Here is a 20401-nt window from a genome sequence, read left to right on the forward strand (position 1 = left end):
AAGTACATATCAAAGTTGTGTTTTGACAAATATTTCATTTTTTGAGAGATGCTTTCCCTGAAGATTTAGCAGTCTGTGCATGATAGGAGCTTTTTTTAAATATAGTTATTTTGAGTATACCTCATTTTGGTGTGTTTACTAGCTTGAGTTGTTAGAAAGAATGACAAAATACATGTATTTCAAGGGCAGAGTGAATTTTATTTTTATTTGAGTTCATATTCAATATCTTAAGCAGGCACACCTTGTTAATTGTGGTTCATTTTAATATTCTTTCATATCTATAAACTTTTAAAAATATCTGTTTTGGGCTTTTTTTGTTTGTACTGGTGGCAAATATCTGTCCATTATCTCAACAGTGGTGCACATGCCAAATTCAATCTGCTCATTGATGGAAGAAGTTAGAGGGAGCATTGGTTCTAACTACCCCAGCTTGCTCAGCAGTTCTGAAGATCAAGCTGCTTTTATTTTATCAACACCTTATAGGTTTAGGTGACTAATTTTAGACATTCAAGTTCAAAAAATTTGGCCAATTGCTATATTCTGCAGCCGAATGTCACAGAGTGCTTCTTAGAAATTGTACTTAACATTTTCATAGAATAAAGGTTGAGATTTTCAAAGGGGAATTGGACAACTATATATCTTTGGTTCCTTCGAAAATCCCAGACTAATTGGCAACATAGTTGAATGCATGGGCTGTGGCTACACTACCCGCCCTTTCAGAAGGGATATGTAAATGCAGCCATCTGAAAATGCAAATGAGGTGCTGATATAAATATTCAGTGCCTCATTTGCATAATGGCAGCTGATTGGCCCGTTGAAAGTGCTGATTTCTAAATAAAAATATCCATGTGGCCAGGGTTCCTTCGAAAGGGTGCCTCAGCATTGAAAGCACCCTTCTTCCCAAGCGTGCTTTCAAAATCGGGGCAGCATTTCGAATGAAGCCTGGCTACACGTCTATTTTTATTTTGAATTCAGGACTTTTGATGGGCTGGGTGGCTGCCATTATGCAAATTAGGTGCTGGATATTCATATCAGTGCCTCATTTGCATTTTCGAATGACTGAATTTACATGCCCCTTCTGAAAAGGAGGGTAGTCAACCAGGGACATGATGTCCTTTTAGAGGACTGAATCTTACATTAATGAATGGATTCCATGATCTAACAGGTCCTTTTACTTCTAACTATGACTGTCTCATTATGCACTTGCTTCTCTATATCTTGCAATAATTTTAATCAGATTTATTTTAAAACATGAAAAATGTTTTTTCTTTACAAAAAGTTGTATAGTAGACATTGAAACCAGAGTGGGATATACAACTTCAATTACATACCGAGGTCTGTGACATGCTTGATTGCTGAGTGACGCTCCCAGTAGGGGATGCACACTGCCTCCCACCAGACAGGCTTGCCTAAGTAGCAAGAACGTTTGTTAAATACATAAATGGAAACAAAAATTAAAAAAAAGTTTAAATAACACTGATATTATTACCTAAACCAGGAGACATTCACCTCTAGTTTTACCCTTCTTCTTAATTATCAGTTTAAAAAAAAAACAACTTTAACCAGTTGAGTGAGGGATATGTTTACAGTACAGTGCATTCCAAACTACAGCCTCTAGACTGCATGGTGCCCAAAGTCTTGAATTCACACTTACATGAAGGCACTCATAACCCTCCAAGGTTATAACCAGGAGAGGAAAACAAACGAACAGAAACCGTTAATGATGGAGGCAAGTGTTTAGTCCACCACATACAGCATTGAAATTTACATGACAACCAACTATTAGTAAAGTGTAAAAATCAGTCCTCACTAAAATCTTTATCAAATATTTTTGCGCTGTGATTTAAAATCCATTTCAAATACCTTCAGAAGACAATTTCACATGCTTTAAAGACACATTTCAGAATTTAAATGTTTGGTTATTTTTCAATTATTTTTTTCAAAAGAAACAGCAATACAATGATAGAATGGCATAAACTTTGAAACAAGTTTCACCTTCCATTTTTGTTTAGCACTCAAAAATAACTGACTTTTTATATTATAGTGTTTTGAAATGTAAGAGTCAAAATATTTTGAAATTTGAAAGAAAAATGTCTATTTCCAACAAGGCTTTGCATTCCTGGTTAAAGCAGGAACCAAATTTTTATGCTAAGAGCAGAATTTCTCACAATATGGGGCAGAGAACATAAGCCTTTTCATTCTAAATTATAAGTCCACAAGTATTTCTGCAGTTGTGTTCTGGAAGATTTTAACTACCGTACTATTCTGAATATTAAAACTAAGTCCTGCGAAGACCCATTTAATGGACAAAAATCAAAATTAAATTTGTTTCAGTAGTAGATCATGTAAATAAAGTTTTCCCCATTTTTTCACAGTCTTCCTGTCACAACTGATTAACAATTTCATTCATCTTTCTACTGTTGGCTACCTCTGAATTTGTTTACAACTACTCACTTAATTTGTACAATAAATCTTGATTTACTTTTGGGGTGAGAGAAGAGAGAGGGTTACCTGCAAGAGGAATACAGTAGTACCTCAATTTACCGAATGGTTGTGTTCCCACACACCCTCGCATAACTAGAATTTCACATAAGGGGCGGGGGGGGGGGGGGCTTAGGAGCACCTGGAGCTCCTGTTGACAGGTAAGTTGCGCAGTTGGGGGGGGCACTTGGGGAGGATTAAGCCAGGTGGTGGGTTGGGGCTGGGGCATGGGGCAGGGATGGCTAAGCCTGGGGTGGGTTAGGGGGTGGAGTTAAGCCAGAGGCATGCATGGGCATGGACGCAACTGAATTGAGGCTGGGGGGCTGAGCTAGAGCCACACACAGGGGTGGTGAACTGGACCTGTGCTTGGGAGATGAGCCGGGCTGCTGAGGGGGGTTTAAGCCAGGGCCGGGGAGGAGTTGAGCTAGAGTCCTGCTTGGGAGATGAACTGGGCCACATGGGGGTTGAGCTGGAGCAGGGTTTGAACCCAGCTGGGGGGGATAGTGAGGGGTTAAGTTGAGCCAGAGCCACGCATGAGGGGTGGTGAGCCAGAGCCACGCGCAGGGGTGTGGAACCAGGGCAGAAGGGTTAAGCCACAGCCGTGTGAGGAGGGGAGCTTGAGCAAGATCCATTCGTGGATGGTGAGCAGGGTTGAACTGCAGCCACATGAGGCTGGGGTGGGGGTGTCGAAGCAGGGCTGGGGGAGCAAGATTTTGAGTAGCACTTAACTCATGTTAATACAAGTTAAGCAAAACTCCAAACTGTGCATTTCGAAGGTTTACTTTAACAGCCTAAAACACAGATGAATAGCAAGGAAACATAATTCACTTTTTAGTTAAGAATGCAATACCGTTATGTTTACTTGCATGAGACTTCCCCCATAAATTTTAATATGCTTTCATGACTAAGGATTATGAGGTCATCCTGTGTGGATTATATTTAATTGTTTTAAACTCAAGGTCATTCACTGAACATGGATGCAACATCAGTTACCTTCTTCTGAGTCATCCAAATTTTAGGTTCAGATGCTGTGATTATAGCAGGCAATCAGAATGACCCAGTGGAGGAGGTACATACCTGTGATCCAGCAACACCTGAGCCCTAAACCTAGATCTGACTAATGCTGTATAGCCTTCAGGTCTTTACTCTTCATGTCTGAACCTCTCCATGTGTAAAATAATTGCCTCTCTCATCACTGTACTGTTCCCTTTCAATAACTGAGATCAATGAGAGTCTCTGCACTGATTTCAGTGAGTACTGGATAAGTCTTAATGCTAAAGCCTTTGCAAACGGGAACAGAACATGACATTGTTTTGTACTTCACTTTTCAATTTCAGAATTACAGTTAGAGTTTGTTGTAATTTATTATGTGCCTAGATCCCCAGCAAGACTCACTAAAATTAAGTACCAAAATAAGATATACAACACTAATTATTTTTATTTTATCTATTTTGGGTAGTGTTGTGCTCCTTCCCTTCATCCAGATTTCGGTAAGGGGGACTGAGGATTGGACAGGTTTGCATCTTTCCTGTTAACATTAAATCCTTTATTGCAACACCTAATTATATGCACATTGTATTTTAACATACATAAAGGGACTCATACTGAGATTGTTACAAAACTAAATAAGATACTCAAGTGGATTTACAGTCCACACTGACACAATTAAAATAATAAAATAGTTAAAATACTACAATGAATTATTGTGACATATTTAGACATACACAGTAAAGCTGTTATTAGTTTTGAAAATGTTTTACATTTTCCCCTTCCTAGATCATTAGTTTTAGATGTGTGACCTTGGGAGCCCTCAACGCAAACTGAGACAGGCTGTATGCTGTAATATGTATCTGAACGGTATTATGTAAGTACTATATGTAAACCAATGACAGTGGTCTCAAAAATCGTTGTGTTGACATATGTAGAGTTTATGTATAAAGGGCTGTGCATCTGCTGGAAATATGCTTTTATGATACACTTGGAAGGCGATGCAAACCGTAAGCTGACAGCCTAAACGAATGTGAATTTGCCTGTCTAACCTTCTTGACTGCAAGCGTAGGACAACTGAAGTAAGTTTACATGGAAGCTAAACAAATGGAAGAAGAAAGTTTGTGAGTTTGCCAGAAGACAGGTTCTGTACCCCAGGATGCCTTCCTGGCTCATAGGGTGCAGATAATAGGCTTCGGATAACATAAGGAGAGAATAAAGACCCTTTTGCTATCCATCGCTTAGGCGACATAGCGTAAAGCACTCTTTCAACCTGTAAATGTTGGATCCCACAAACTGAAAGGTTGCAGGTATTGGTAACCTGATGAAAGAGAGAAAACTGCTTAGGAAAGGTTGCATCTTGCTAAAATTAATATTTAGTCAATAGACAGTGTGCTTTGTTTAGTATACAACCATACCCATCTCCTTCTCTTGCTTAGTATCGCTACAAGCTCTTTATTAATAAACTTTTCCTATGTTTTACAATGAACTGTATCAGTGTTTTAATACAGAAATAAATGCAAGTCTTATGCTATGTTAACAGATTAACATGTACATTGTCTCTTTGGAGGCAAACACAATAATTACTGAGAGTGTCCAGTCAGAGAGGCCTCACGCTGCAGAGAGGAACTTGGGAACTGGAGTTCACTGACTGATACCTGCAAAGCAAAATTAACTGGCGAACTCTTGAGGAGTTTGCTGGTGAAGAAGACAAGTTGCTTTGGTAAGGAGCAGACACAGAGTCTGATCTCCAGCAAAATTCACTCTTGCTGAGGCAAAGGGGCATCACAGTGGTTCAATGCTCCAAGAGCCCTAAGTGAAACATCACTACAAGGTTAAGTCTCACCTGTGGAACAGCTGCCAGACTCTGAAATTGGGTGCTACTTAAGTGCTGCTGTTGTAGAGCGGCAGTCTGCAGCATTAGATGCTGCTGTTGGGCTGCATACATCTGCTGAAGATACTGAGCAGCAGAGCTAGGGGGACGATGCAAAGCCTGTTGAATAACCTGCAATATACCATTAAATAACAAATCACAACTGTAAAAAGTTAAACTATTTTACTCTTAGAGGGGTAGGTGAAAAGGGTTGGCTGGGGACACACCATGCCTCCCCACCCATCCAGGACTGCCCCCCCTGGAGACTCTGACCGCCAAGGTGCCCTTTAGGGAGGGAAGGGGCATGCTCCATGCAGGACTGTCCCCTCATTTGTACAGGAACATTGCTGGCTGTTCCCCTTTCTCAGGGAGCCTGGGGAAAGTGCACAGTTTGCTGCATTTCTCTCTCTAGCTTGGAAGTGCAGGGAGCAGACAAACCTGGACCTGCCCCAGCAAGGGGACATGAATCCTTCTTTCAGCTGCACATGCTGCAGCAGCCATGGATAATGTTTCTCACCTGGCCCCAAACTGATGCAGAGAGTGTAAGCTGTGGTAGTCCTCTCTCCCTGGGGCAGCCAGCTACTGAATGCCTCCATCCCCATCCCCACCCCAGAGCAATGATTTAAATGAAAACCAAAAATTAACTGAGTTAAGGATCGAAGCAACACCAGGTAAAATACAAAGAACACATATTATCTATGTAAAAGCCTGGAGATCTGAGCTGATTCTGCGTGGACATGGCTGTGGTTCCAGGTAAATTACATATTTCATCCACTCCACCCCTTATTTATGATCATGATAACAACTCTAGTCTCCACAGTGGAAGATTCAAGTTGTCTGCAGTATCTAGCAGTGAAAGTTCTCACAATCATTATTTCATGGAAATACTTGATCAAGCTTCATAGTGAGGGCCAGTAGGAAAATCAAGAATGAAATTTTCAACTTACAAATGTGCAGCACTGCCCAATTTGCTTCTATAAACCAGTAGTGTTGCCCATGTTTGAGTTTTTAAATAGTACCATTGTTTATGATTTTTCCTCTCATTTCTCTGTACACTACATCAGGGCTTAGTACCTGTACAGCATGTCTGTCAGAGCCACTGTAGACAGATATGTGCGGTGGTTGTGTCCGGGAAGAGGAAGAGGAGGAGGAAGAGGTGGTGATGGTGGTAGTGCTAGTTGTACATGAGGAACATGTTGTTGCATTTGTTTCATTCTCCATAGCAGTGCAATTTTCTTTCATTCTGGTCGGAAATTCAAGCAGTTAAACTTACAGTAGTACACAAGTTGCTGAATTTAGAGATATCTAAAATTTTTAAGGACCATTTATGTTCATTTCTAAGAAAAATGTATATCAATTTTGGAAAAGCAGGCATAGTTTTAAACTTGTGAAGGTATCCTATGTCAAATTATTTAGTAAAATACATTTAGGCAACAGCAGAACTGTGTCAATAAATTACTATGTTAGGAACTACAGGCAAAACTAAATACCACCAAGCTACACAGAAGGGCCATTATATCAACATCCTGCAAAGCAGCACAGTGGGAAAGCCCATGGCTACTCAGATCACGCATCTGCACCAAGATAAAGTTTCTTGGAAAAAAAAAATCACAAGGGAGGGAATTGCTTTTATTTCTCTGCTGCCTTATGAAGAAGAGACGCATTGTATGAAAGCAGTATTTTTACCTATTCTGTCTTCTCGTTTTCTATCAACTAAAAAAGCAGATTCCAATTACTTAATGCAGATCGCCTCAGCTTTCCTAGCCAGCCTTCTTTCTCTTGTGCATAAGGTGACTTTTCTTCCTAGAAACCTTCTTTAAAATTTAAGTAAATGTGCTATGAGTTTCTGGTAGGTTAGCATTTTGCTCCATTTTCTGTTTCAGTACAGTCATAGCACCAATAAAAAGCAGGATGACTACCTGGGGTGGGGGAAAGATGAGGAGAACCTGCTTTTACTTTATGTTTTTAAGAGACAGTGGTAAACCACGGAACGCAATATTTTAGAAAGTTGCAGTAAACTGCAAATAGCATTGCTCAGCACTCTACAAAGTTTTGTTATGCTCTTACAACATCATACATAAATTTTAACAAACGTGATATCTGCTTCACATTGGTCACTATGTTGCTTGCCATGGCTATTGGAAACCTCATAGCAGTAGGAAAGTAATTCAGAATTCTTGCTCCAAAAACATAGGGCTCTTGCCGCTTGAGCAGAAAAAGAATCTTCATCTGTAAAAAGGGACTAATGATACTTGTTGCAAAGCGTGTGATCTACTACTTGTGTAATTCAACCACGTTATCATGAATACAGATAATCACTCCGGATGTTAAATTTTCATAACTAATTAATATTTTTGAGGTACAACACTGGCTATGTTCATGATGTCTCCACCTCTAGTGGACAGGCCACAAAAGGACAGCAGCCTATTATTTCTGCAAGGTAACAGTTACTCCTTTACCTTAAGTGGTCCTACTTGCTCAAAACAAGCTTTATTACTCTCTCAACTTGCCCTAGCATTAACCTGTTGAAAACTAATGCAATAACTATATGAAGAAAATATACTATAATTATGCACAATTTTTATCTTGTTCAGTTTGAGATTCAGTCTTGAACAAATTGGGCACATAACTCACTCAAATCATCCCTGAACCCATGTTTTTGCCATTGACTATATGGGGTCCTGAAACCTGATAGGTGGTTCATAAGCGCTACCACAGTACAAAAATAATGGAAGGAACATTTGGATGTTTTGTGGGTGTATGACAAACAAAACAGTATGACCTCTATCAATGGGTTGCAGCATAAAAATAAATATTTCATTAAGCACCAGCTAACATCTTGCATTAGCTCAAATGACACAGACAAATAATTTTTGAGAAATGTGCATGTTTGGAGCTGAAAATCCTGGAATCCAGAACCAGTTCAGCAGGTAGGCAAAAATTTATAACAGAGAACTATTTGTCCGTATTTAAGGCTGAAACCAAAGTGCCTTTGTAGGCCTGACTTGATCCATTGGAGTAGAGTGGCTACGGGAGAGATGTTACAGTGGCACTGGTCCACTACCATAAGCTCTCTAGTGTAAACACAGCCTTATGCTACAATTTGGAACAACTCAGGCAACAACTAAGCAAACCTATAACATTACCAAACCACCAAAATATCAAGCACCAGGAATCACCAGAACCACAGTGTTAAGGTGACTCAGTGAAGCCTGTTTTGCTAGGTTCAGTGGTATCTCTGTTCTGCAAAGAAGATCGTTGTTGTTGGTTGTTTCCAAACCAGGTACTCTTAACAGATGCCCTGAAACTAATGACTGTAGGCCTAGCTACCCAAGGTGACCAGACAACAAATGTGAAAAATGGGCACAAAGGGTTGGGAGTAAAGAGGCACTCATATAAAGCACGTCCATCCCCATAAAAATGGGATATCTGGTCACCGTACAGCCTCCCCAGCAGTCACCCCCAGCCCCTTGTGTGTGTAGCGCGGCCACAAGTACACACCGCGCATTCCCCCATCCACCTTAAAACACCTCGACCGCAGCCGCCCCGTCATCCACCCCACAATCCCAGCCCTACACAGCCTCCCACCACGATGCTGCCACCTCTGGGCCAAGCCACCATCCCCTCAGCACGGCAGGACGGCCAAGCTGGGGCCCCTGTCGGGGGCAGCGCGGCAGGCAGGATCCCGAGATCCACGAGGAACCCCTTGGCCCAGCGCTGCCTTGCCTGACGCCCCCTGTCCGACAGGACAGGGCCACGGCTCTCTAGATAAGGCTGACCCAAGGTCGCAGCGTTATCAGGTCCTAGTTCCCAGCCCCGCCCGCGCGCTTCCCCCTCCCTCAACCACTCCAGCGGGAGCGGACTCGCCCCAAAACGAATTACTCACTCGGCTTCCGCCATCTTCTCTCCTCCCTCACGGGGAGACATTGCGCATGCGCCCCGCCACTGGGCCGTCGGAGTCGAGGGAGAGGGGTGTTGTGGGCACTCCGTGCCCATCGTCACGTGATCTATGCCGTCCCCACTAGCTCACCCAGCCCCGCTATCTCCGTGGGTCTTTGTGGGGGAGAGGTGGCTATAGCCGCGGCCCTGGGTCATGGGCGATGCTAGGGAACTGTTCCCATTTCCATCGAGTCCTGCGTGCCCAAGTCGCCTCCAGCCCGGGACCAGGAAACGCCGCCGCAGCAGTCGCTGTAGCCCAAGGCTGTGGTACTCCCTCCAGCCTTTCATCCCCCTGCAGGGCTTGCTGCTGGAAACATGTCGGGCAGGCCCGGGAAAACGGGCTGGTCGGAGTGAGAGGGTAGCACGAAAGGAAAACTTGGGTTCTGTTCTCTTCCCTGTACTTGGCTCACACGGTACAGGTTATTTGCATTGGAAATGAGATTGATCCGATGAAGTGGGTTACACTTGCACATAAAGCAATTAACTAGCCCTTCATTTTAACAAACTTAAACTGAGGACAACATATATATTATTAGTTCCCTGTGGTATCCTATACTGGTGGTCTCAGTCAGATACATAAGGCAATTAAACAATGAAAAAGAATTAGCATCTAATCCGGCTACATTGTTATATTTCTAACAAGATATCGGTAAACACAGATAAATACCTTTAGCATCTACCCTTCATTTTTTACTATAAATGAATGAGCTGATGATTGCAAGTACATGCAGGTAGATAGACTTGATTACAGTTATAATGCTTCCTGTTAAATTGTTGTGTGTCATATAACATGGGTCATGAGGTTCGTTGGTGTTTCGGTGTCACAATAACAGTGGGATGGATCATTTTAAAATTTTTACATTACAGGTGTGTTGCAGGCTGATAAATTTTTATTCCTGGCAAATCAGGGGCAAAAATCTTTTTCCAGGTAATTAGCAACTAGATTTGTAATTATTCCCCAAGAAACAACTATTTTCTTATCAAAGCTAATTGGCTGCAATCACTTGATTCCCCTAGAAGATATGATGGTAAGCTAACAATAGAAAATTAACTAGAAAATAACGTATTAGGAGTTTGAAGAAAAAGATGAAGCACATGCTTCACTAAATTACATGTATTGTTATACTATGTTATTTGAGCTCTACTAAATTCAAGTCTTAGGATATGTCAGCCCTACAGACTATACCATCATAGCTATGTTGCTGCAGGTATGCTGCCATTACCACAGTTATCTGCAGCTTCTGAGGGAATAGAATTTTTTCCATTGGTGTTGGAACACTTCTGTGAACAGTAAATATATCGACATAAGAAGACACAGCTGTGTCTACACTGGCAGTTAGGTCAGCATAAGTACATTGGTTCCAGTGCAGATTTTTCACACTATTGACCCATTTCGTTATGTTGACCTAATTTTAAAGTATGGACTATGCCTTATTTGTTTGTTGAATGCAAGTTCTAACATTAGGTTAGGTCCATATCTGAATGTGTAGATTCCCTTTTTTTCCTGGAGGTGATTAGTATTTGCACTGACTGATTTGTCATAAGCTGTTAAATTATCCTACTTACTCCACCTATGTAAAAGGAGTGGCTGTAGAAACAAGGTCTGTAATTTGTCAGAAAAGAAGAACATCTTGAAACCTTTAACTGTATGCTTAAATTCTTTCTTCAAAACAGACAAAGAGCTACCATAGGTCTGTTTCCTTCTTGTGAATTATTGATGATATGTTTTGCTGCCTACAGAAACAAAGGTTTACAATGACACCCATATTAGGGAATACAGGTGAAAAATGACACAAGATCACTCAGGCTTTCACTGCAGAATACTCCTCTCCAAATTATTTGTCTCTCTTGAAAACTTGAGTAGATCATGCTAGCAAATGATTGCTGCCTCTCCATCTGGTTGTACCCAAATGGTATAGTGAACACTGTAGTACATGCGGGTTTCAATCATTTGTTGAATTCAATTTAGTTATTTAGTTAATAACCTAACTGTTAATTAGTCCTAACATACAACGATTAATCATATCAACCAGTTCAAAAAGGATCTTTGCAGTGAGTTTCAGAAAGTGCTGTTCAAGATGTTACTTGTGCTGCCAAAGCACCTAATGTAATTTTCATAAAATACCTAGAGGAATAAGGGATGGGTGAGATAACATCTTTTATTGGGCCAATTTCCCTTGGCAAGAAAGACTGAATGTGCAAACTTAAACAGCACTTGTCTCTCTCCCCAACAGAAGCTGGTTCAATAAAAGATGTTAGGTCGCTCACCTCCTCTCTGTAATATCCTAGGACCAACAAGGTTGTAATGATACTGAGTCAAAACTGGTATTGGGGAGGGCTGAAATGCAGCCAACCATTCAACATCAGTGTCTCTCCTTAACGCACCACGAGTACGCAGGAAGTACAGTACGTGGTTGTTCTTCTGGTATATCCTACCACTGGTAGCAAGCTGCCTATCCTTGAGTCCTCCAAGTGAAGAGCACAGCCTTAAGAAACTTCTTGCAGAGGATGAGACGCTGCTACACCACCCTTCTTCCCTCTAAAATCGCAAAACCTTTCACACACTTCACCCACCCATCCAATGCTCAGCTATGGCAAGGGAGCAACAAGAGCATATGCCCCGCCCCAGAAACATCGTGACTACAAGTCCCAGAATTCCCTAGGACTTTTGCCTACTCTCCGTCAGAAACCTGTGGACTGTACCAACTGCAGACAACAGAGGCATCGCTACTGTCGCACACCTTCAATTTAGTACAGGATGCGAGAAAAAGTAGCGTCCGTTTCTATCTTTTTGTGCACAGTTTGTTCTCAGATATATCACTCTGGTGCCTAAGATGTGTCGGCTTTGTTGCCCGCTGCCATCCCTCACCCAAGAGTGGAGAATAGTCCCCTCAACAGGTGCGCCCTGGAGGAAACTAAGGAAGCAATGGCTGGGATGAGGGGGTCCCTTCCTGCTCTCACCGGAAGGAGTATTTTCAACCTCCCCATTGCTCTGGAGCGTGGGCTGACCCTGCCCCTTCTCGCTGAACTGGTTTGTCCTCGCCCTGCTTCTCTACCTTTCGCTCCAAGAAGTGGTTTCTCCATCCTTACCCCCGTCAGAATGGGGCCTTGGTACGGCCCATCGCGGGCTGGGCTGGCTTTGAGGCGGCTGTAGGAGGGGCGGGGCGGAAGAGCTTCCTGGAGCCAGTGCGGTGGTTGTGAGGCCGCTCGTTTTCTCCCGGGCTGCTCCTCTGGACGCCCCGGGGTCTGGGGGAGATGCCGACGCAGCGGGATAGTAGCGGTGGCGGCGGCAGCACCACCACCACCATGTCCCACCCGATGCTGGCCGGTGGTGTCCTTGGCGGAGATAGCGCCCACCAGGTCCGGGTGAAAGCCTACTACAAAGGGTGAGTGTGGCGGCCTGGGCGGGGTGCGGGCGGAGGGGCTCGGTGGGCGCGGGTGCGGGAGTGGAGGTTGGAGGCCGGGGGTGATTGTAAGAGGTGGTGCCGGGAAGCGTACTGGAGTGAAGGCGAGGCGGGGAGCGGACGGCAGTAGCCCTCGGGTGGCGGCTGCCGGCCGCGAAGGAGCAGTTAATGAAGCCAGGCCTCGGGAGAGGGCTGTGGAGGGGCGAGTGTAACAGGGGTCCTGGCAGTCTCTGAAGGGGTTGGGAGTGAGGGGACTCTGGGGTTTTAACAGTTGCAGGCGCTGCAGTGATCGTGATGGGATTCCAGAGTTGCAGTAGCGGGGGAAACCCAGAAGAAGGGGTTTCTGTGGGAGGGAAATGGGGTCTAAGGGAGTGGGGCTTTGTGGGGAGGCACCTTTATATAGGTTAGTAACGAAGAGGGAGCCGTGCTGGTCTATACACTATCAAAACAAAAAGCAGTCAAGTAGCACTTTCAAGACTAGCAAAATAATTTATTAGGTGAGCTTTCGTGGGACAGACCCACTTCTTCAGACCATAGCCAGACCAGAACAGACTCAATATTTAAGGCACAGAGAACCAAAAACAGTAAGCAAGGAGGACAAATCAGAAAAAGATAATCAAGGTGAGCAATCTAATTCTTGACCTTCCCCCCCCCCCACCCCTCCACTCTCTGATTTGCTCACCTTGATTATCTTTTTCTGATTTGTCCTCCTTGCTTACTGTTTTTGGTTCTCTGTGCCTTAAATATTGAGTCTGTTCTGGTCTGGCTATGGTCTGAAGAAGTGGGTCTGTCCCAGGAAAGCTCACGTAATAAATTATTTTGCTAGTCTTGAAAGTGCTACTTGACTGCTTTTCGTTTTGATAGTGTATAGACTAGCACGGCTCCCTCTCTACTATTCATTGCCAATAGAGTTAGACTTGGCAGAAGGATGAAGGAAGGTATAGCAGCAATTTTATTGTCTGTAGTACTTTCCATTCAATTGTAGTGTATCTTTAAGGTGTCTGTAGTTCTATATTTTTCATACAACAGTTTCAAAAGCCATTTATGGACTGCGCACCACAAACATTTTTTGCATTTGCTGTTGTCACTCAGTTTCATTCCTGACCTATAATATGTCAGAGTCTGTTTCTGGGCTTCTTTTGATCAAGGCCTCTATGAATTATGCCAAATGGTGTGATTATTTGAATTGGCATTACTAACAATGACATTCTCTCTTTTTTGGAATGCCTCATTCATTGACTCTTAAACTGAGTTTTGTTAATGCAGTCACTAGCTCGTTACTAACCCTGGCACTAAAATGACTCACACAGGGAATTGGTTAATCCTGCCATAAACATGTTCTCTGACTTGTATGCCTTACTCATGTTGGAATTTATATCTTATAGTCTGACAGGTTTCTTTTTTCCATTATGGTATCCCCTATTTTGCTTTCTCTTACTCCACAACCAGTATATTTTTGGCTAAAAGACCCAAATATTTGATCCCCTATGCAGCAGCATACTGTCACTGCTGAAGAAAGCTAACTCAAGATAAATCGGATCTTATTCACCAGAGTGGTCATTACAGTTAGAGCATAAAATAAATTCCTTGGTAGGTGGTGGCATGAGATACAACAATTACTAATAGAACTGCATGGCTATGTTACATTGGGTTGATTTAAATGATGATTAAATCCCCAAAAATAATTGATTTAAATTGTTTCCCAGTGATACTTCACATATTTCTTTAAATAATGATGCAAATCTGATCACTAAAACATGTTAATTTAAAGCTCTGTACAGCACTTTGCAATATCTAAGAGGGTATACTTTGTGTAATTTTTTTAAGATAACTTCTATTAATTTAAACAAGTGTACTAATTAGCTCTGTTAAGATGCAGATGCAGTAGCAATACGTTTGGAATGACAAGAACTAATGCACAAACACAATGGACTTGTCTACACTACCACCTTCCTTCGAAGGAAGGATGGTAATTAGGATATTGGGAGTTTATTAATGAAGTGCTGCTGTGCATAGGTAGCACTTCATTAAGCAAATTCCTCCCCCTTGGCAACTTGGAAGTTTTAAACTTTTTGAAGTACCTGCACATGTCTAGTCGCGGCTCACCTGCCACTACTTCGAAGTCCCCTTCTTCCTTGGAATTTTGAAGAGTAAGGGGACTTGAAAGTTGCCCCAGCACTTTGAAGTACCAGTGGGTGAGCCATAGCTAGATGAGTGCTGCTACTTCGAAGTTGCCCTGGGGGGGAATTTGCTTAATGAAGTGCTGCCTATGCATGGCAGCACTTCATTAGTAAACTCCCAGCACCCTAATTACCATCCTTCCTTCGAGGGAAGGTGGTAGTGTAGACAAGCCCAATAGCACTTATATTTTATTAAATGAAATCTTAAATTGAAGTAAGAGGGTTTAGGTTGGACATTAGGAAAAAATTGCTAATTGTCAGGGTGGTTAAGTACTGGAATAAATTCCATAGGGTGGTTGTAGAATCTCTAGCATTGGAGATATGGAAGAACAGGTTGAGTGATACTGATGATGATTGGTCCTGTCATGATGGCAGGGGACTGGACTTCATGACCTCTTCAGATCCCTTCCAGGTCCAGTACTGTGATTTTCATGATAGAAGTTTAACGTTTGCAATTGCAGCAGTCTCTTGAGTTGCTGGCTGATAGCTGTCCTTATACTTTTTTGTTTTTAAATTTTGTTAATTCGAACAGACAAGTCTTCAGAACTGTAAAGTATGGTGTCTTTGAAACTTACACAACTAGTTCTCATCTTCCCCACTCCCACTGACATTTTGATGCAGGTTTGATTCCAAATTACCAAAAAAGCTAGGGCTGACTGGGGTTAGAGTGCACTTAATTTTGAAGTAAGCCTCATTTAAACAAGTATAGGATGGTGTTCCTTTGGGAAAGCTGAGTTATGCTGAAGTAAAATAGGGAATAAACTATGGCAAAATTATTATAGTCTGAAGAAGTGGGTCTGTCCCACGAAAGCTCACCTAATAAACTATTTTGCTAGTCTTTAAAGTGCTACTTGACTCCTTTTTGTTTTGATTATGGTCTGTGACCATGATGTTCCCCAACAGAGGCATGTATTAAGCAATATGGTATAGGATAAGAAAATGACACTTGGTGGCTACTGGAAACTCTAGATTTCTCTTAGTGCAGCTTTCTGTACCGTAGAAGATTCTAAACCTAGTTAGAAGGATAAGCTAAATTATGTTTATTTTTTCCATCATCGTCCAACATAGCAAACAACTTGGGAATTTTCTTGTTAAATCACATGTACTAAAAGGCAGAAAGAGTCCTGAAAAATGATAGATTGTGAAGTTGATCCACATTGTTCTTCAGACACATCCACATCTTTTTCTCCCAATAAGCAGTTTTCCTTACAATGTTTCATTCTTAAAGCTCGGCCCTGTGTCATCATCTTGCACAGCTTGCACTTGACGCATTTGCCTTTTTTAATTCAGGAAACTAATTTCTTCAAAATATTCCCAGATTGGGTCTCTCTTACACTCAGAATCCAAGACAGTTTTTCTTGGCAAAAGTGCAGGGGAATATAGGAAGCTGTCTGTATGCTGAATAACGTCTTCCCTTTTTCTTTCCAGTCCACTCCACTATTCCTTTCTATGCTGCCTCCATCTTTCCTATGTATTGTCTCCTGTGTTTAGACAATACCTTAACTGACTATTCCATGCTTGGCCCCGGTCCAACACCATGTAAGCACATGACAAAAACAATCCTATCCACCTTTCTTCTGTCTTTGCACTTGTTAGTCTTCTGAGAAATAGAAACTGAAAGTCCAGGACTTTCAGCAAACAAGGGCTGGCCCTTAGGCTGGACAGACTGGAACAGAGGCGAGCAAACTTTTTACATTGGGCCTCAGTTTTCGTCCCTGCATTTAGCCTGGCCCCCCACAAGCTGTCTAATGTAATCCAAAACAACTGAAATTTTGCTTATGTTAATATGAAAAAATTCTTTCCAGAATGTGTAAGGGAATAAGTATGTAGAAAGTAAAAACTTTATTAATTGGTATATAACTGTGAATGCGCATACATAAAAACAGTAATATATTTCAATATCTTTGAGATAGATGAGCCTGAGACCAAGCAGCCAATTTTGCTGCGCCTCCCCCACCTTAAGAAATTCCTCACACCACTAAGGGGACCTGCTCCCCACTTCACTCACCTCGGACTAGAACAGTAATTCATTTTTATGAGATTGTTAATTGTAGATGTAGCAACTTTGTGATGAGATTTAATTGTAACTGATATTTTAAATGAGAAAGTTAGTATTGATGATTTGTTTAAAAAAAGCTGATTTAAATTAAATATTATTTTAATTTAAAAAAAATTGTAGGAATTCTGACTCCAGAAAAGGTTTTGTGAGCATGGTGGTGGGCTCCAGATCATTGCAGAGCAGAGCGGTGGTTCATCTCCTCTTCTGTGCGGCAGCTGATGGTGGCTCTGCTGAGTGAAGCCAAACTCTAACAGAACCAAAGAAGGGAAGATGGCATGGTGTGGTATTCTAATCTTTCTTCTGTGCTGCGGCCTCAACAGTTAGGTCCTGAGTCAGCAGCCACCCAGCTCTAACTGCGCCATGCTAAAGTGAGGGTGACATGGTATGGTATTGTTATCTTTACTGATTCTACTGTGGTGCTGCCTTCACAGCGGGGCACCTGGCCAACAGCTGTTGATCTCCAGCCCCTCAACTCTGAAGGAAGCACAAAGTAAGGTTGCCAATATTGAAACACCCTAAAATAACCTTTTTGTCTTTTGCAACTCACCCTTCGGTCTCCCTCCTGAAATACTCATCGATGGCTTGCAAGCCACATGTGGCTCTTTGAGGCTTCCTTCAAGAGCACTGCAGACAGCTGAACATCTGAGGGCAACTCTGCAAAAATATCTCTGAATCTCCAGAAATCCACATATTTCTTTGCAGGAGACTGAGCTTCAGCCCATAAAGCCTCTATGTTGATTTGGCTGATGAGGGGAGGGTAGGGAAGGTGACTCTGCATGGCACTGTTCCCCACCACTGGGCTGGAGCTGCCCAGTGATCAAGGAAAGTTCTGATATTCTAGCCACATATTGTTCCTACCTGCAGACACTGCTCCTGCAGCTCCATTGCCTAGAAGTCATGACAGTGAGAGTTGTGGATGCAGTACCTGCAGGCAAGGGGAACCTGCTTCTCCCTCCATGTGCTGCTGGCTGCTTCCAGGAGCAATTGGGGGCAACGACAGACAAGGGAACCTACCTGAGCCCTACTGCTCCAGCAAGTGGGAGCTGCTTGAGTCACACAATTCTGAGCATCTCTGGTATAGAGTAAAAGCACATAAAGACCAGGTTTCACAGTTTGTGAAACATTTTCATAGCCATGAATTTTGTGGGGCCCTATTAATGATTCCTCCTCAGGACTTTCTTTTAATAATGGTAGATCTACAGGATGCATTATTGGATACAGTAGCAGAACTTCTGAATAGCCTATTCCTAGCTATTCTAAATCATGCCACTAATGATTTTTCTCTACTTCTATGGTATTGGGATCATACTGTCTTATTCTTGTACAGCACTGATAACCAGCATCATAAATAGGTGAAGTACTGAAGTATGAAGCTAGTACTGTCACAAGAAACTTCAAAACACAAAGTGGTTATAATGTACATACTGCTTCAGCTGTCAAACAGCCATTTGATATCCGCTTCTGATTTGTTGTTGCTGAATTCCTTATGAATGTCACTATGCAAGTACCATATAAGAATGGTTAGTATAGGTTGAAACCTTCTAGTCCAGCACTCTTATTTGGAAGCATCTGTAATCTGGCATGGTTTCAGTTTGCCAGAGGATCACTTATGGGTGTGGCCAAGTTTCCCTTTGTCGCATAAAGTTTGTTTCCAGCCACCAGTCCTGGCTCACAGTGTTCAGTGCTGTTCTTTAGCTGTAATTTAGTCCTAAATGTCTTCTAAGAGCCCAGCAAGCAGTGGAAGTATTGGTAATGCTGCTAGATAATATTAGCCTCCCATTGTCTGGTAAATTTTCTCATTCTGCACTAGTCAGTCCCGAGAGTGTCGGACTAGAGAGGTTCAACATGTAGTAAATAAAGTGGAATATGTCTATGACAGGGTGGATAAAAATCAATTATTTTTTATGTCTTTCAACAATGCAGGCTCTAATTTAGTCCGGGCTTAGAGCACAATTAGATAAGAGGGTAAAGATGCCTGGGCCACCTCAGCTGCAGAATTTATACTGTTAAAGAAAAGCTGTAGTCCCAGGAAAACTGGTAGATCGTGAAGCTGTCTTAAGTGAATGCACGGTAAAATAAACAGAACTATTGTCTAATATCAAGACTGATTTATCATTAAATATATAGGGGACCAGAAGAAGAAGAAGCAGCAGCAGCAAAGTCCATATTTGTATCATGAACTTAGTGGTTTGTGGTAACCTGTTCTTGTTTACATCAATATTGAAGCATTAAGTAGGAAAGGAAGATAACCGTTTAATATACAACTGATGAGCCAAAACATAACTCAGCAGACAATTTGTTTTATTGTTTCTTCATTTTAGAACTCTCATCTATATTTTAGTAATATTGGGCAGATTATAACATGAGTTAATATGAAGTTAATAGAGTGATAAGTCTCTCTCTGCTGCCTTGACCAAACTTCAGTTGGAGCAGTCAGTTATGCTCCTTTGTTGAGGTACATATTAAGACAAGTAAACTTTTTACTGTGTCTTTTCATAAATATTTATCCATGCTGTACATTACTTTTCTGCAAATATCATTCTAGGCACGAAGACGTTTGGGTCTTCAGGCATCGTTAGCAAATAAATCTCACTATCCAGGGTGGGTGGTTTCCAGATCATGAAGCATACATTCTGGGAAGACTCACTTTAAACCATGCTTTGAAGAATTCTGATTTTAATACTGAATAAGAATTACTGAAATAGCAGTCATTCAAGGAGGCTTAAATTGTGTGACTTTGAATAATGTAATTAAACCTCCTCAAAAACATGAATGTTTGACTTGGGAGTATTATAAATGTGTGGCAGAGTTATTTTTTTTCCCCAAAGCATCTAGCTGCAAGAATCAAATGATATTTGAGATTACCAGCAATTTGCTCATCCGTTTTGAGTCTATGCCGCAAAATTCTGTAGGATTGAGATTGGCTGATTAATTAGATGCTCTGAAACATCATCACTGCTTCAGCCTTTTTTGCAAAAGCTTCTTTAGTTCCCTGGTGCTTGCACTCTGCTCAAAAACACAAATCTGCCTCAGAATTTTATCTTGTGTGATTTGAACGTTGATTTCTGTGGACTATAGCGGTGACGGTCCACTAACTATTGCAGAGTGTCAGAAAATATTCCCAGGTTGAGCACAAGTCACTGTGGACGTAAGGTGTCTCCAGAGTCTTCTGAACATGAGTTTCTGCAGACTGCTGGAATTAAAGAAAGAGACTTAGTAGTTCTTCTAAATTGCTTTCACAGAGTGGCTACTTGATGCGACCCATGAAGCTCCCAAAATGTGCTCTGTTTTCAAGATTTGATATGCAAAGTTGCTACACTTTCTTGAACTCCCTTTGCACTTTTACATAGTACAGTTTGTCCAGAAACATTTTAAAGTGCTTGACTCCATGAATCTGCTGCATGGCAATATGAACAGAGTTCCAGTTGGTGGGCAGAGCAGTGCAAGACAGTTACCTTTGGAAAAAATAGCCATATCA

The 20401-nt window shown here is 41.9% G+C and overlaps 2 protein-coding genes across 4 annotated transcripts in view; one reads left to right on the forward strand and one right to left on the reverse strand.

The window, feature by feature from the left end:
* The window catches only part of PHC3 (polyhomeotic homolog 3), a 120872-nt gene extending 111604 nt beyond the window's left edge, over positions 1–9268 (reverse strand). For 2 of the 3 annotated variants that reach the window (XM_075003622.1, XM_075003623.1), the window contains exons 1-4: positions 9228–9268; positions 6416–6584; positions 5315–5473; positions 1332–1409 (exon numbers count right to left, since the gene is read on the reverse strand). In XM_075003622.1, coding sequence (XP_074859723.1) covers positions 1332–1409; positions 5315–5473; positions 6416–6584; positions 9228–9268 — 447 coding nt within the window. Of the gene's footprint in view, positions 1–1331; positions 1410–5314; positions 5474–6415; positions 6585–8929; positions 9060–9227 lie in introns of those variants that run through there. The other variant, XM_075003624.1, reaches the window with a different exon arrangement.
* Positions 9269–12288: 3020 nt separating this feature from the next.
* Positions 12289–20401, forward strand: part of PRKCI (protein kinase C iota) — a 50091-nt gene continuing 41978 nt past the window's right edge. Inside the window, exon 1 of the mRNA XM_075004248.1 lies at positions 12289–12666. Within this exon, the coding sequence (XP_074860349.1) occupies positions 12536–12666 (131 nt within the window). The 5' untranslated portion in view covers positions 12289–12535. The remainder of the gene's footprint in view (positions 12667–20401) is intronic.

The sequence above is a fragment of the Carettochelys insculpta genome, chromosome 10 (assembly GCF_033958435.1).
Source record: "Carettochelys insculpta isolate YL-2023 chromosome 10, ASM3395843v1, whole genome shotgun sequence".
Classification (NCBI taxonomy): domain Eukaryota; kingdom Metazoa; phylum Chordata; order Testudines; family Carettochelyidae; genus Carettochelys; species Carettochelys insculpta.